This window comes from Carya illinoinensis, chromosome 12, assembly GCF_018687715.1.
Source record: "Carya illinoinensis cultivar Pawnee chromosome 12, C.illinoinensisPawnee_v1, whole genome shotgun sequence".
Classification (NCBI taxonomy): domain Eukaryota; kingdom Viridiplantae; phylum Streptophyta; class Magnoliopsida; order Fagales; family Juglandaceae; genus Carya; species Carya illinoinensis.
In genome coordinates, this window is record NC_056763.1 from 23,773,855 (window position 1) to 23,790,513 (window position 16,659).

Here is a 16,659-nt window from a genome sequence, read left to right on the forward strand (position 1 = left end):
CTTGATTGGGCTTCACAGCAGTAGCACAGCATCACCCTATGTCCACCATCAGGCCTAGGTTTGGCAACATGCCACGCCCACCATTAGCAGACTATGCACAACACCATGTTATGCCCACCACCAGACCAACGCATGGCCTATGTCATGCCATGCAACCGTGCCATACAACAGTTCATACATTGCACCATGCCACGTCCGGTAACAAGCCATGCACGGCCCCAAGCCATGCCACCCATCAAGCCATACACGGCACCATGTTGTGCAATGTGCATATCATGAGCCACCATGGCCATCCATGGGCCGTAGCATGCCACAGGCCACCATGGCCCGTCCTTTACTATGTTATTACTTTTAGTTTATTTATTTATTTAATTTATTGTGCTAGGGGTCTTTTGAGGGTTTCCAACTTGTAAGCTCTATAAATAGGACCCTTAGTATTTCATTTTGCATCTTTTGTCATTTTGGAGCATTAGCTTGGCCGGGCATAGGGGTTGAATTTATAATTCGGTACTTTTGCACTTGGGCTACTTGAGTGCAATTCGTGAATCCCAAGAAGTGGATCATCACCGTGCAATTCGTAAATCGGTGTTGATTCAATTTATCAATCTTATGAGTATTTTTCATTTTCCATTTAATTACCTATCTTTGTTCTGGTTTATTTCCTAGTTTGTTCATCCATATTTTGTTACCTATCAAACATAGTCTAAGCGTTATTCTTACATTTCTTTAATTTCTCAAAATATTCATATATACCAAAAAGAGAGTCTTCATCTTTCCTTTGTTGAGTTAATTCATTCTTGTGCATATATTTTTTCTCGATTACATAAATTCACCCATCTTCCCATCTTCCAAACACAAATCATGCCTAGCCCATTCCAATTCCATAATTCTTTTGTTCTTCATTCATATAACTTCCTAGATTTACCATTCCCAAGAGATCTAGCCAAAATACCAATTACCACATACTTTCCACACACTTTCCTACCACCCAAACACTAATTTGGCTTCCATTCATCCATAATTCATCCTAGATCTATTCCATAAAGCCACAAAACCCTAGATCTAGCCTAGATCTAGTGCCTCCATAATTCTTATCCGAAATCCTAGATCCTAATTTCTCTCATCTCAAATTTTCATAATTTGTGTGATTGGTCAATAACTCTTGATTGGCTCACCCAAATTTCATTTCCCACCAAATCACATCAATTCCATTTCTCCCTATCCATTTTTGGCCAGCCTTGTTCAATTTACATCTCAAATCTCAAATTCTTACATTTTAGGAATTGCAAAATTCCTACCTTTTAGGAGATTTAATTGCCACCTAACCCTAGCCTCTAATTTCTACATTTTTGGATCTCATCATACACATCACAAACCCTAAGATCCATTTCATCTTTGACCTAACTAAAACCCTAGCCTACCCAAAAGACTTCCAAAATTCGTAGCTCTATCCATTCACTATTCAAACCCTAGCTCCACTTTACCATACCAACCCTAAATATCACCCAAGTGTTGCCAACACCAAAGGTCATCATCAAGCCACTCTATGTCGTATCAAACACATAAATTCAACACTTAGATCAACCGAACTCATTATCATAATCAAATCCATTACTAAATACCATATCTTCATTAACTTAGGAACCCTTCATTGTCATATCCTAGTCAAGAATAAGTAAGACGATGAGGAACATTCGGTCATCATAAGGCAACGCAAGACCCGTGGACCCCTAATGTTTGGGGACTAGACTGAGGTCCCCAACATGTCTTTTGTCGTCATGTGCGGCACGGTCGGGTTCTGCGGCATTGAATCTTCCTGTTTCGACCTTTCACTCCTCTCTAGTTGCAGCGCATGTGCTGCATGCACCGTTATTGACAGTGGTGGTCTCTCGCCGAGGATTCGTTTTAGTTTTTCGATGTTTTCTTATGTTCCCGCTTTCTATAACTAAAGATCAATTGAAAATAGTTGTGACAGTTCCTTCTAGCCGGTCTAGACCAACACATTGTAGCACATCCCTCCATACTGCAGCTTTTAGCGACAGTAAGATAGTTTATTTATCAGACTATTTTAAAATCGTTACCAAATGGTTTTCTTTTATATAAATGAGATGAGAGCCAATCTTTTGGCTTTAGTTAGCCATTTTTTTCTTTTTCTTTTGCATTGTAATGTATGTTAGATTTGGAAAGACTGTAATGAATTCTCACCCCTTTATACATATATCTTATATTTATTAGTTTATCTATAAAATATCTTACCTGCCGGAAGAAGAAGAAAAGAAAAAAAAAAAAAAACTTGAAGTATTGCTTTTGTAATAAAACGTGGAGACGAACGTAAAACCCAACCCGCACCGAAACCTGGGCTTTAAAACGTTAAATACGATCCAATTGCTTACAAAACATGAATGGTCTATTTTTAAGAGTACATTTGCTGCTTTGCAGTTCCAAATTGTTTGCCAAAGTCTGGTTTGGTTACAGTGTTACACAAATGAAATAGAATAAAGTTAAAATTTAAATAAAATCTTGTTTTAATATAATTTTTATTTTAAAATTTATTAAAATGAAATTTTTTATCATATTTTATAGAAAAATTTGTTAGAGTTATAATAATTGGATTATCTGATTTACCAAATCAAATCAAGCCTAGCCAATTTAGAGACGTTGATGAGAATTGTTTGGGTGGATCTACAAAATCTCTGCCTTCATCATCGATAAAACAAGGCTATGATTTAATGGCAAGGACACTGCTATTGAAATGAGAGTTCTAATAGATACTTTTAAGTTTTAACCAATCACTGCATTTGTAATTCTTTTAAAATATTTTTTAATATTTTTAAATATATTTTTTTTATAAAAACACATAAATTTAATAATACTCACTTCTTTAATTTAATATAAAAAAATCGATACAAATCATCAGTGCAATTCAACATTTTTCTAATGAAAATGAAAATGAAAATATCCTATTTCTTTAATGAAAAAAAAACTATAGTTTATGTAGGTGCAGCTTAAATAATGAGATGAGTTAATTTTAGATAAAAGTTAAAAGTTGAATAAATTATTATTAAAATATAATATTTAATATTATTATTATTTTAAAATTTTTTTAAAATTAAATTATTTATTATATTTTAGATAAAAATTTAAAAAAATTATAATAATAAAAAAAAAGATCGGATAAAATGAAATATTGCACTCTTCGAACGGGGACACTAATAAGCTCCGTTTGTTTCCGTTTCTCCTTCGTGCCAGAATGACAATGGCGGCGATTGAGGCTGCAATTCCCATCTTCTCAGTCTACTCTTATTCTCCCTCTAAAATCACCTTATCCCCTAAGCAGTTACCCTTCTTGCGAGTCCATATAACCAGTTCCATCCCGACTCGTTTTCGTAGTTTCCCTCTCTCTCCTCTCCCCTTCGTCTGCAACTACCCCACGACAAACCACCACTGCTTTGAACTGTCTTCTGCGCTGCAGGAGGTCGTGGTAGAAGAGCAAACAGAGCAGACCGTGGAGCTAAACCAGAAGAGAAAGCTTTTTGTGGTCAATATTCCATGGTCTTTCTCTGTTGTGGACATGAAGAACCTCTTTGGCCAGTGCGGAACTGTAAAGGACATTGAGGTTCTTATTCTTCTTTCATTTTCATACAAAATTGAATATTGGGTTCTGATAATTCTGTAACTTTGAATAATGGGTTTGAAAATTTTAGTATGGATTAAGGATTTTGATTACCATAGAAATTTGAGTAATGGGTTTCGATTATGTGTATTGAAAATGCAGATAATAAAGCAGAACAATGGGAAGAGCAGACGCTTTGCTTTCGTGACAATGGCGTCTGCCGAAGAAGCTCAGGCCGTGATTGATAAATTTGACTCTCATGTAAGTTGGTTTTGTTATTTATTTCATCTGTGTGTGTTTTATTTGGTTATATGATATATAATTAATACGTATACTCTATCTTATATGTTTATTATATTTGGTTATAGCCATCAAAACTAGGGGGAGAAATGATTTCTTCAAAAAACAGAGGGTGGGTAATGGAATTCTTACTCCGCAGCTTCTCAGAAACTCTAGAGGCAGTTACTTACTTTTGGAGGAATTTAACAATGGTAGGAGAAGAGGTTCTCTAATCATTCCGGAAGGCATAAAGGGTAGTGGTTGGGAGGGCTTCGCTTATAACCTCAAAAAGGCGGTTGAGCACACGGTGGTGCAACCAGAAAGAGTCCAGCGATGGGATGTCAAGTCTGTCCATGCCTTGAAATCGTACGCCATGGCTGTAGGTTCTGAGGCAGGGTGTAGTTCTGCCATGGATATGAAGGATGAAGCTTCTGGTCTATACTCTATGGACGTGGGGACATTTTCTGACAGTGGTAAAAAGTTGGGAGAGGTTGAAGGCGTGCTTTGGGCTGTCAAAACACAACTTTTTGGTGTACTAGAAGAAGTTTCCTTATTAATGCAAAATGTTGATATGAGACTGAGTATGGTGATGGGACTGAACAAGGTGATCACGTCTTCCACTGTTGCATCTATGTGGGTTCCTGAAGTCTCAAATGTTATGGGAAGGGATGTGCTTGGGTTAAAAGAGGGGACGTTGGTCTCCATTGGGTCAAAGGACGGGGACGTACTTGGGTTAAAAGCACAGGCTGCTTTTAAAGCTCATGACCCACGGCCCACAAGCCCACGGGTAGAAGTTGGTGAAAACATGGATGGGGCTCTGAGCCCCCCCATGGGCCAGCCCATCCAACACTTAAGCCCAAACCCACGGGCTGAGAACACACGGGTGGGGAACCCATCCACCGGCACATCACGGGTCTTACGGGTTATCAACCAGTCGGCTAACTGAGACCCACCGGTACAGACTTTGCCCGTGACTTCCCCGACCACCTTGCCGGCGCAGAAACAGCTGATGAACACGGTGGTTAACTCGGTTTTTCCGGCGTCTTCCCCAAAGGCATTAACTGAGCCTTTTTCTGATAACTTGGCTAACAGCGATCTGCCGGTACAGACTTTGCTGGCAACTTCCCCGACCACCTTTCCGGTGCAGAAACAGCCGATGAACACGGTGTTTACCTCGGTTTTGCCGGTGTCTTCCCCAAAGGCGTCAACTGAGCCTTTTTCCCCCGTAGAGGCCACGCATTTGGACTCCATCAGTGGTTTTCAGGCCACCGCTTCTTCCCCACAGTCACAGAAAGGGTCGATGGTCTCCGACGACCACTCGGCTCCTATTCTGGCTTCCACCCTTGCCGTTAACAGATTTAATGGGATGAAACTCTCTCTTCCGTTGGGGCCAAACGTGGGTGATGCTTCTGATACTCCTCAACACTCTTTGGGTTTCTCTAAGTCACCCTCAAGGATCCTGGAAACTGAGTTGGAAGTGACTGACAACTCCTCGGTGGATGGGAGTACTTCGGATGAAGGGCCACTGTACGGTTTTGATCTCCAGTTGGTATGCAAGGGATTTGGGGCAGACGCACTAGCAACCGATCTGTATGTACTTGGGGATACGCCAAGTCCTTTATGCTCATTACCACCAACAGAACCTTCAGCTGATCCACATGTAGATTGGATTTTTCAGAAGGTTAAGGATATGAGCTATTGTTTAGGGATGTCTTGCGAAGGCTATGAGGATCAGTTGCAAGCTCTTCTCATCACAATAAAATCAGGCCAACCTTTACTTGCTAGATCATCAATGAAGAAGGATAGGGAACTCAAGAAACTTGCTTGCTCTATTAATTATGATGCATGGGAGGGTAGTGCATGCAGGGGACGGCACAAGGATAGGGTGAATCTTGGCAATCCATGAAGCCCAAGATTCTTTCTTGGAATGTTCGTGGCTTGAATGACCCGAACAAGCGCCTCAAAGTGAAGAACTTATTACGGGATTGGAAAGTGGATATCATCTGCTTACAGGAGACAAAATTAAAATTTATTGACAGGCACATAATAAGAAGCTTGTGGAATTGCCCTTATGCAGGATGGACCACTCTTGTTTCTAAGGGTGCTTCAGGGGGTATCATATTAATGTGGGATAAGCGAGTAGTCAATCTCGTGGAGGACTTTGTTAGGGAATTTTCGTTAGCATGCTCTTTCTTGAATGTGGATGATGACTTTGTTTGGGGTTTTGCAGGAGTTTATGGGCCAAATGATGGTAGTAGTAGAAAACTTCTATGGGATGAGTTAGCTGGCCTATGTTGTTGGTGGGATATTCCGTGGTGTATCGGGGGCGATTTCAACATCATTCGGTTTCCGAGCGAGCGGTCGGGGGTTTCTAATTTGGGCTCAGCTATGGCTGACTTCTCAGCCCTTCTCTTTGACTTAAACTTGGTGGATCTCCCTTTGGCAGGGGGAGATTTCACTTGGTCAAACGAAAGGGCCTGGTCGAGACTGGATAGGTTTGTTGTCTCTCCTTCCTGAGAGACTCACTTTCGCAATTTGTGTCAGAAGCGGATTCCTCGGCTTTACTTGGATCATTTCCCCATATTACTAGATTGTGGAGGTCTTCAGGAGGGATGAATATACTTTAAGTTCAAGAACATGTGGTTAAAGGTTGACGGATTTGTTGAAAAAATCTATTCGTGGTGGGCCTCTTATCTTTTCACAGGCTCTCCCAGTTTCGTCTTAGCAGGAAAGCTTAAAGCATTAAAGAACGATCTCAGAAAATGGAATTTGGAAGTCTTTGAGCACATCAAAGACCAGCGGGACAAACTCTTTACGGAGTTACAACAGCTAGATGAGAGAGAAGTAGATATGACATCATCTCTTGAGGACATGACCATAAGACTTGTTGTACTTGCTGACCTGGAAAAAATCACACTCATGGAGGAAATCTCGTGGAGGCAAAAATCACAGGCCCTTTGATTAAAGGAAGGGGATAGAAGCACAAAGTTTTTCCATAGGGTCGCAAACTCCCGTAGAAGGAACAATGCTATAGAGGTACTCCATGAGGAGGGCAGGGTTATATCGGGCCAAGATGAAATTAAGAACCATGTTGTCCACTCCTTTGAGAAGCTTCTGACAGAGCAGTACCTTTGGAGACCCAAGACGGACGGCCTAGCTTTTGACTCCATCGACCACACGCCGCATGATTGGAGAGGCCCTTTGAAGAAAATGAGGTGTTTGGTGTGATAAAAGGTATGAACAAAAATAAAGCCCTAGGACCAGATGGCTTTCCAATGGCTTTTTTTCACACTTGTTGGGAAGTTGTTAAAGAGGACATCATGAAGGTTTTCTTGGAATTTCACGCTTTTATGAAATTTGAGAAGAGCCTTAATGCCTCCTTCATTGCTCTTATTCCCAAGAGAGCAAGATCGGTGGAAGTGAATGATTTTCGCCCTATAAGTTTGATAAGTGGGGTTTACAAGATCATCTCTAAAGTCCTAGTGAAGTGGTTGAGTGAAGTCACGGGGAAGATCATCTTGAAGTCACAAAACGCCTTTGTAAAAAGAAGGCAAATTTTAGACTCGGTCCTCATTGCCAATGAATGTGTAGAGAGCAGAGTCAGAACTGGCACTCTAGGTATCTTGTGTAAACTGGATATAGAAAAGACTTTTGATCATGTGAACTGAGATTTTTTGTTGTATATTCTTAGTATCTATGGTTTTGGGACAAGATGGTGTTAGTAGATCAAGCACTGTATTACAATTGCCAGATTTTCTGTTTTGATCAACGGCACTCCCGAAGGCTTCTTCAACAGTTCTTGGGGTTTGAGACAAGGGGACCCTTTATCCCCACTCTTATTCATCATTGTCATGGATGTACTGAGCAGAATGTTGGACAGGGCAGTGGTTACAAGCTTCATCTCGGGTTATTCGGTGGGTGGCTCAACACGTGGAAGCATGTTGGTTTCTCATCTCCTTTTCGCCGATGATATGCTGATTTTTTGTGATCCGGATCTGGATCAGATCCGCTCCCTCAGAGCACTTCTTCTTTGCTTCGAAGTTGTATCTGGTCTCAAGGTGAATTTATCTAAGTCGGAAGTAGTTCCCGTTGGCTTGGTTAACAACTTAGGGGAAGTGGCTGCCATCTTGGAATGCAAAGTCGCATAATTGCCAATGAAGTATCTTGGACTCCCTTTAGGAGCCCTCCATAATTCTAAGGTAATGTGGGAAGGAATCGTGGAGAAAGTTGAAGGCAAACTTGTGGGATAGAAGAGAATCTACTTGTCAAAGGGCTGGAGAATCACACTTATTAAGAGTACGCTATCCAATCTTCCAACGTATTTCCTCTCACTTTTTCCAGTGCTTGCAGGGGTTTCGAATAGACTGGAAAAGATCTTTCGTGACTTTCTATGGGGAGGCCTAGGGAATACAAAGAAGTTCCATTTGATCAAATGGGAAAAAGTATGCACCTCATTATCTTGTGGCGGTTTGGGCCTACGAAATTTGAGAACCTTCAACAAGGCACTCCTTGGGAAATGGTTATGGTGCTTTCATCTTGAGGGAGACGCTCTTTGGAAAAACATTTTAGAAATCAAATATGGGAGTCATGGGGAGGTTGGTGCTCAAATGAAGTTAGAGGGGCCTATGGCATGAGAGTTTGGAAATATATCCAGAAGGGCTGGGATGAGTTTCTTGGCAATTGTAGATTCGAGGTGGGAAGAGGCACGCGGACAAAATTTTGGCATGATCGTTGGTGTGGAGACGTGATCTTGAAAAATGCTTTTCCCTCTCTTTATAAGATCGCGTGGATCAAGGTTCTTCAGTGGCTGATAATATGTGCATTAATTCTGACTCCATCACTTGGTCTGTGAGTTTCACTAGAGCTGTACAAGATTGGGAGATTGGGTACATCACTAAGTTCTATAGAGTGCTATACTTGCTGAAGCTAAGGGTAGGAAGGGAGGACAAACTACTTTGGACTGGCACAGGGAACAAGAAATTCTCGGTCCACTCATACCATAAAGCCTTGTCGACACACTCCTCCAATACTTTCCCCTGGAAGAGCATTTGGAGAAGCAATGTTCCCCTCAGTCGCTTTTTTTGGTTGGGTGGCCTCCCATGGTGAAATCTTAACAATCGACAAACTAAGAAAGCGTGGATTTTACATAATGGATTGGTGCTACATGTGCAAACGCAACGGCGAATCAACGGACCATCTTCTCCTTCATTGCGAAGTAGTTAAGGCTTTATGGGATACAATTTTCTCAAGGCTTGACATTGAGTGGGTCATGCCCAAGAGGGTGATAGACCTATTGTCTTGTTGGCAAAGGATTAGGGGCAATCGCCAGATCGCTGCTGTATGGAAGATGATACCTTTATGCCTAATGTGGTGTACATGGAATGAAAGAAATGGTCGCTGTTTTGAGGATAAGGAGTGTTCCCCGGACAGCTTTAGGGACTTTTTCTTTCATACTTTGTTACTTTGGGCCCACTCTATTGCATGGAATGGAACGGGACTTAATGACTTGTATGCTACTATCCGTAGCACGTAGTTTTTGTAATTAGGCTTTTCTTGTGTACTCCCTGTGTACTCGGGCTTTGCCTATTTATAAGGATCAATAAAATTTCTTTTACCTATCGAAAAGAAAAATGTTTAAACTAATTTAGTTCTTGAATAGACGAAATGAACCTACATTACATTTTGTTTAATAAACGCACATTTGAGAACATGTACCAAACGTTTTTAAATTTCTCATTCTTAGAAGTTTAATTTTTTCTTAAAATATATCGTTCATTTTTTTACTCGGCTCAGTTACATTTTGAAGGAGAATTTATTTCTAAAGAATGCTCACCTTGGCAATTACTATCAATAATGGAGACGTGGTCACATGAATGCTTTTGAACTGTTTCATTTACTCTGGAAGTCACTTTATTGGATCAACACCCTCTAGATTTCTTATAGAGTAATCAAGAGGGTAATTTTTTCTAAATTCCAATCATTGCTTTCAAGTTCAATTGTAAGGATTTTACCACATTAGCTTTTTGAGATTCAAATATTTATCATCTTATTGTTCACCATATTTTTGCACATTGAATTTAAATTTGAGAGTGATCAAATGCAGATGTGACAAAATTCCGACCCCTGAATTTGAAAGCAATGATTAGGTTTTAGAGAAATCCATCCAGTAGATTACCCTAGGAAATCTGGAGGATCTTAATTCGCCTTTATTAGAGTATTATTATTTGTTCATTTATTTATCTTTAATTTTTCCCCATCTTTTTTGGGTGCTCATCTTTTCCTTGTCGTGCCTTAAATCAAATTGCTTCCCCTCTGTAGTCTGTCATTCTCATTGCTCATGGCCAATAAAATGCAGGCTCAGGGTTTTGTAGTATGAAGTTTGAAATGAGTGAGATTGTCAGGAGACCTTGTTAGAGAAGTGGCGCATGCACTGATCCCCAAACTGGCCATATCAATGTTTCTTTGGCATTGGGGATGTTAGTTATCTTTTCAATTGTCTGTCTGTCCATTTTAGTTCTTTTAGAAATTAAATGAGTTAATGATAATAGGTAAATATTGAGGTTCTTATGTCATATATGCCAATATTCAATACTCTTGAAGGCATGCGAACGTGAAGACTGAAAATGAGTTAATTACCATGTTTCCCATCTGATTTCACTTGCATCTTGGAAGACATCAACTCAAAAAATTTTGGTGCAGGAAATATCAGGTCGGATAATAAGGATACAGTTTGCTAAGAGTTTCAAGAAACCTTCTCTGCCAAGTCCTCAAGGTCATCTTGATGGCGAGACACAACATAAACTTTATGTGTCTAATCTTGCATGGAAAGTGCGATCCACCCATCTCAGAGATTTTTTCTCTGAAAACTTCAAACCAGCTTCAGCATCGGTTATCTTTGATGCCGGGAAACCTGCTGGCTATGGCTTTGTCTCTTTTGCTACACAGGAGGAAGCAGAGGCTGCAATTTCTGCTTTGGATGGGAAGGTGAAAAATTATTAATCTTGTTGGCTTTTATTTTTTGGATAATTTTTCTTGTTTGACTTTAACTTGCGTTTTCCTATTTAAATGCTGGAGTTTGGATGATATGTTCTTTTAGATCACATTAACAGGTTGAGTGGTTTTTTACTATTGCAGTTAATAGGGGTAATTTTTTTCTTTGTATTAACCATTATGGTGCTCGATTTGTGTTTATGTGGGAACCTGACTCCATTTCTTTCAGTTCGGGCATATGTTTAGTTTTTTTTTGCTTTCCTGTCTACTTGCTCCCATGTACACGTCTACTGGGCTAAATGAGTGGTTTTTTTTTTTGGTTTTGTTTTGGGGGGGAAGTGGTTGTGGGGGGGTGTTCAAGTTCAACAATTTTATTGTCCACATATCCATGTACATGTAAACACAGTTAGAGCTTAGAGAGGGATGATGGTAGAACTTGTACTTCTCGGTGATGTTGGTTTATCCAACGGAATATTAAGCTTATATATTATGAAATCGATAATTTGGGTCTGCAGATGCTGTAGAAGGTTTGAATTACCGATGTAAGCTTATCTTGAACATAATGGTGCATGGTTTGTGTGCGTGTGGAAACTCGACTCCATTTCTTTCAGTTGGGGCCACAGGTCTAGTTTTGTTGCTTTCCTGTCTGCCTGCTCCCATGTAAATATTGTTCCTCTGCTTTGGAAAACTGGACTGAAGAAAACACCAAAGCCTGTTACCGTCTGGTGGGAGTGGAGGGTAAAAAATTACAGAGACATGGTAAACCCTCCTCGGCTTTCTTGGCTCCCTCCTGCTTCCAAGAGCATTCTTTCTCTTGGCTTGGACTTTACTACATTGAAGAACTTTTCATCAGTAATGCAAAGGAGGTGGGAGAGATTAGAGATTTTATTCATCGTCTCAGCATGCGTATTTTCTCAACTGTCTACATTATATACATAAATGCACACTGACCCCCCTCTCCTACAATCGCACACTAAGCTAGCCACCCCTCTTAACTCTTAATATCTTTCATGAGTCTGGAATTTATCTAGTTTCAGTTAGATGCATCAGATGGTGTTTAATGAATATGTGGCTACTTGGTCATGTCTGACTAAGGAGTAATAAATGATTTCTGAATATCTCCCCGTGCAGGAGCTGATGGGTAGACCCCTTCGTCTGAAATTCAGTCAAAAGAATGTTGATGAAGCTGGAAGTGAAAAGGAAGAAGCTGTATCTGAGGATCAACAGGAAGAGCAGTAGATCCATAGACATCCTTCGGTGATCTCAATCCTTGGGTGAAAAGGAAGTAGGTCTTATCTTTGGTCTGAACATTTTTGCTTTCATAATCTTCTCCATTTGAATTTTACAGTACTGTATTCTAACAGTTAGGACCCCCACCCCCCCTCTTTCTTTTTTAATAATATATATTTTTTCCATGCATCTTCTTTTTTGTGTCAATTTGCTGAATACATGTTACCTGCCTTATTTCAGATCTATTGGTGAAAATATACAAAATAAATTTTTTTTACCTATCAAAAAAATTTATTTTGTATATTATAATTGCTCAAATAAATCTTTTTCCCGGTGTTATATAATGACATTGTTCTTCTAGCCTTCTTGTTTCTGAAAGTGAACGGAAACATGTTCAACCTCAGATATGCATGCGAGTGGATAACGCCATATAAATTTACTAAAATCATCAATAAGAAGGAAGATAATAACTGAAACCATTTGAAGAAACGAGGGATATTAGCCAAGCGTATTAAAAATAGAAAATGGCTTCACATTCTGTTGTTCCCTGTCATATTTGCCCAGTAGATTGGAGATTTGGAGCCACGTTTGAAGATTATTTGAGGTTCGTGCGAGAATTACCTTGGAAACTATAAGTTGACATTGTAAATTTGAATTTATTTATGTATCTTACTGTTATAATTTTGTTTTATAAGCACAAATTTATTAATACCAGTAGGCATAGCGAAGTACACTTTCTGCTCTTCTTAGATCTTGATTTTGTGCCAAGCATATGACCCAACTCTATCGTAGTGAGTAGTGCTATGAATTGGCCCTCAAATCCTTCGCTGTGAATAGTGCTGTAATAACTGTAATAATTAATGAAATAAGGATGTAGTATTGGTGTGTCTTTGAAGAGGGGTAGACCAGACCACTGAGAAGTAAAAGTTTGAAAGGATTTCATCAAGTGCCTGGTTAGAGAGAGAGAGAGAGAGAGAGAGAGAGAGAGAGAGAGAGAGAGCCAGATGGGGGTGAGAATATTCTTAATTGACCAATTACTATCCTTAATGTTAACTACATTTTCAGTCTGCAAAGGAAGCACCCTGTTTATAGATTTGGTTGGTAGAATGGTTGAGGGCATAATGTGAAGGACATTCTTGGTGCTCGTGTTAAGTTTGAGCATTATGCTTGTTTGTCTTTTCTATTATGGGATTAGGTTCTTTGCTATGAGGTTGAGTTTGATAATTGCTGGTATGGCATTCGTTTGAAACTGTTTATTGACAAAACTTTAGTTTCGCTTGCTTAATTGCAAGGAAAAGTGGCTCTTAGGAGTCTAACGAGAATATATGCTTACATCTTTATCAAGCGGAATCTAGAGGCCATCTACTGATGAGGCCACAGAAAATGGCACTTTGATGCCCTAAGAAGACAAATGGAGCTCTACTTTTTTCTTTAGTAATGAAGTCTAAGTGTTCCAATCAGATATATTCCTTCCAACTGTATCGCAATTCTTTCTTTTTTTTCTTCTTTTTAGTACAATATATTTTACTTCTCCTTTGAATGACCATTACAAAAAGCTTACTTAAGTTGCGTTATTGAAAATGGACTACAACTGATAAGCCAATTACTCCAAAATAAGGTTCTACTGATGTCCACACTCTTACAACACGGTTTAGCTTTTCTGATAAAAAAAGAGAGAATTCATACTCGAGATTCTTAACAAAATACAATAGAAACCATAGTGTTGGAGAGTAAGATGAGAATTTTTAGTTTTAGATAAAAATTTAAAATATTATTTTTTAATATTATTATTATTTTGAGATTTGAAAAAGTTGAATTGTTTATTATATTTTATATGAAAATTTGAGAAAGTTGTAACGATAAAATAGGATTAGAATTTTATGCAAACCTGCAGTACACCTAACTAGGCAGCCCATTTCAGCAAACAAATATATACAAAATTTAGGTTACATCTTGTTCTCTCAGTTTGTGTGATGTACAGATGCGACTTGATGCATGCTTTCAGCATTTTTAGACGTGTAAAGTTCTTATGAGATTCTCGCTTTAACTAGCTTGAACAATAAAAAGGAAAAGAAAAACAGTGGATTGATTACTTTATTGAATTGCTCAACCACCAACACCAGTGCACCACCTTAGTCAACAAACCATTATCTCGAAAAAAAAGATAGCAAAGAACCAAAAAGAAAAAGCAAAAGAAAAAGAAAAAGAGGAAAAATAAAGTCTATGAGTTCTTAATATTCCTGATTTCGATTTCTACACCAGTCCCTTTGGAACTTTTCCACTCCATCTTGTCTCTTCATAAAAATATACATTGTAGGAGTTTTCTATATCCCTTTACTTGTTATTCCTGTCCTCCCATCACTTCCAATCTACACAACCGGAAGTGGTACAGTGTTTTCTATTGCTATCATATGTTCTATTCAATTGTTAGGAAGAAAATTTCACGAACCATCCAGGAACGTACTATCCTGTCCACACTCTGTTGATCAGGTGGTTCTATTTTTATTTAAGAGTGCCAAGAGAACAATCTCTCAAACTCCCTTGCATGGTTTTGGAAATTCAGTATAAGTTGGGGTTCCAGTTTGTAGTATGAAGGTCGTCTGCAACCGTTTTGAATGATTTCATTCTCTGCCTCTTTTACCTCCTTTTGTTCTTAGAATATTCACAAGCTTGGCAGGAAGAAAGAGAAACATGATGTTATTGATAGTTTAAAATTGTGGTCGTCAAAGTTAGTCATGGCAATTGTAGATAACCCGAAAACTTGGATACCTTATATGCCTAGCAAAGACTGTTCTCAAGGCATTTGTAGTTTATACTGTCCACAGTGGTGCAACATCATCTACCCTCCACCCCCCTTTGAATTCCCCGATGACAATTCTAGTCCAAGTTTCTCCCCTCTTGTTATTGGAGTCATTGGCATTTTGGCAAGTGCTTTCCTTCTTGCGAGTTACTACACCATAATATCCAAGTACTGCGGCAGACCCTACTCCACAAGAAGAAGAGAAGATCATGACTCCAATGAAGAATTGGAAGACAATCGCAATCCGACGCTCCATGAACCATGGCATACTGAAACTACCGGCTTGGATGAGGCGCTTATAAAATCCATTACGGTATGCAAGTACAAGAAGGGAGAAGGGTTGGTTGAAGGTACTGATTGCTCTGTTTGTCTCAGTGAGTTTCAAGAAGATGAGAGCATAAGGCTCTTGCCAAAGTGCAGTCATGCTTTCCATCTCCCATGCATTGATAAATGGCTCCAATCCCATTCGAGTTGCCCTTTATGTCGTGCTAATATAGTGCTTTTCAGTGGTAAGCCACTTCCTTTGCCTACACCGGCGACAGAAATACCTCCTAGGAATGAAACTTTGCCAGAAGCCCCACAGGCAAATGAAAGTGTAGCTATTGAACAAGACTTGGAAAGATGTGTTACGGAGGAAGAAATTATGCATAGTGATATTGTTCCAAAGAACTCATTTCGTGCATTTAGTGATTTGGGCAACTCAGAGAAGACAGATACCATGATTGAAATTAGAGATGGAGGATATCAACCTATTAGAAGATCGCTTTCCATGGATCTATCGTGCCAAATCCGTTCTTCTGTTGCTAATATTTTGCGCATGAATCAAGATGAAGTTGTTCATGTGGAAGAGAGCCAGAATGGTGATGCTAGCTCATCGAAGCAATTATCAGCAGGAGTTGAAAAGTCTAGCAATAAAAGCAGGGCCTTGCATTTTGTAATGAGCCCAATTGCAATGAAAAGATGATTTTCAAGTCGAAGATTGTAGCTTATAGGAATGGGAGAAGACGTACGGCACACAATCGATATTCCTGTCTGAAAAAATAAAATAATCAGAAGGAAATGGAAAATTAGTTCAAATTAATTGGGTGTAGTGACAATCAGATACAAACATACAATGGCTTAAAGATGGCATTAAGACGAAGTTTTATTGAACACTTTGTCCATTTCTTTTGAAACATTGTATGCCATATATATGTACGCTATGCTCCTGGTTGCCTTTATGTGCATTATAGCATAGCATTCTTCAACAAGCTTTTCTTTAATTTGTCTATCATCCCTTCCCATTCCATGTTCTCCATTAGCTTTACCGTATTCTCTCTCTCAATCAAGAGTCAATATGCAGGCGACAGAACTTCGGAAAAGAGTAATTTCCAACTCTATTTGAAGTGAATTAATGTATAGTATTCACTATTCATGTAATATAAAATATGAGATATTTCACTTATTTCCCTTCTTCATTTAAAATGAAAAAAAGAAGAAGAACAAAACGCATTTTTAGTCGTGTTATAGTCACAGACAGCAACATTAATTATCATGTCATATTGTCACTGTGGTTGGGCCACACAAGTTGAGGGGGTAAATTAATATTAAATTTGCTTGGCCTATATATGTATGTGAGGACAGGTACAAGGTTGGAATGTTTGGCATAACAACAAGATGGTTTTATATCAAAAAAAGCCAATTTAAAATGATGGAACTGTCGTGCATTTATATATATATGCTAGCTCATGGAATACTGCGAGTGGAG

The 16,659-nt window shown here is 39.1% G+C and overlaps 2 protein-coding genes across 3 annotated transcripts; both read left to right on the top strand.

The window, feature by feature from the left end:
* Positions 1–3,189: 3,189 nt before the first annotated feature.
* On the top strand, positions 3,190–12,301 carry LOC122289632 (28 kDa ribonucleoprotein, chloroplastic-like). 2 transcript variants are annotated; one of them, XM_043096798.1, is made up of 4 exons: positions 3,190–3,616; positions 3,776–3,874; positions 10,592–10,876; positions 12,014–12,301. In XM_043096798.1, the coding sequence occupies exons 1-4, from the start codon at positions 3,251–3,253 to the stop codon at positions 12,119–12,121; spliced, it is 858 nt and encodes a 285-aa protein (XP_042952732.1). In that variant the 5' UTR covers positions 3,190–3,250; the 3' UTR covers positions 12,122–12,301. The 2 variants fall into 2 exon arrangements, with proteins under 2 accessions (XP_042952732.1, XP_042952731.1); XM_043096797.1 differs by lacking the exons at positions 10,592–10,876; positions 12,014–12,301 and adding an exon at positions 3,982–9,510 and having other exon boundaries at positions 3,572–3,616.
* A 2,011-nt stretch (positions 12,302–14,312) lies between these two features.
* LOC122289631 (E3 ubiquitin-protein ligase Os04g0590900-like) lies at positions 14,313–16,185 on the top strand. Its single transcript, XM_043096795.1, has one exon. It carries the CDS (start codon positions 14,848–14,850, stop codon positions 15,874–15,876), a length of 1,029 nt encoding a protein of 342 aa, XP_042952729.1. The 5' UTR covers positions 14,313–14,847; the 3' UTR covers positions 15,877–16,185.
* The last annotated feature ends 474 nt before the right edge of the window (positions 16,186–16,659 follow it).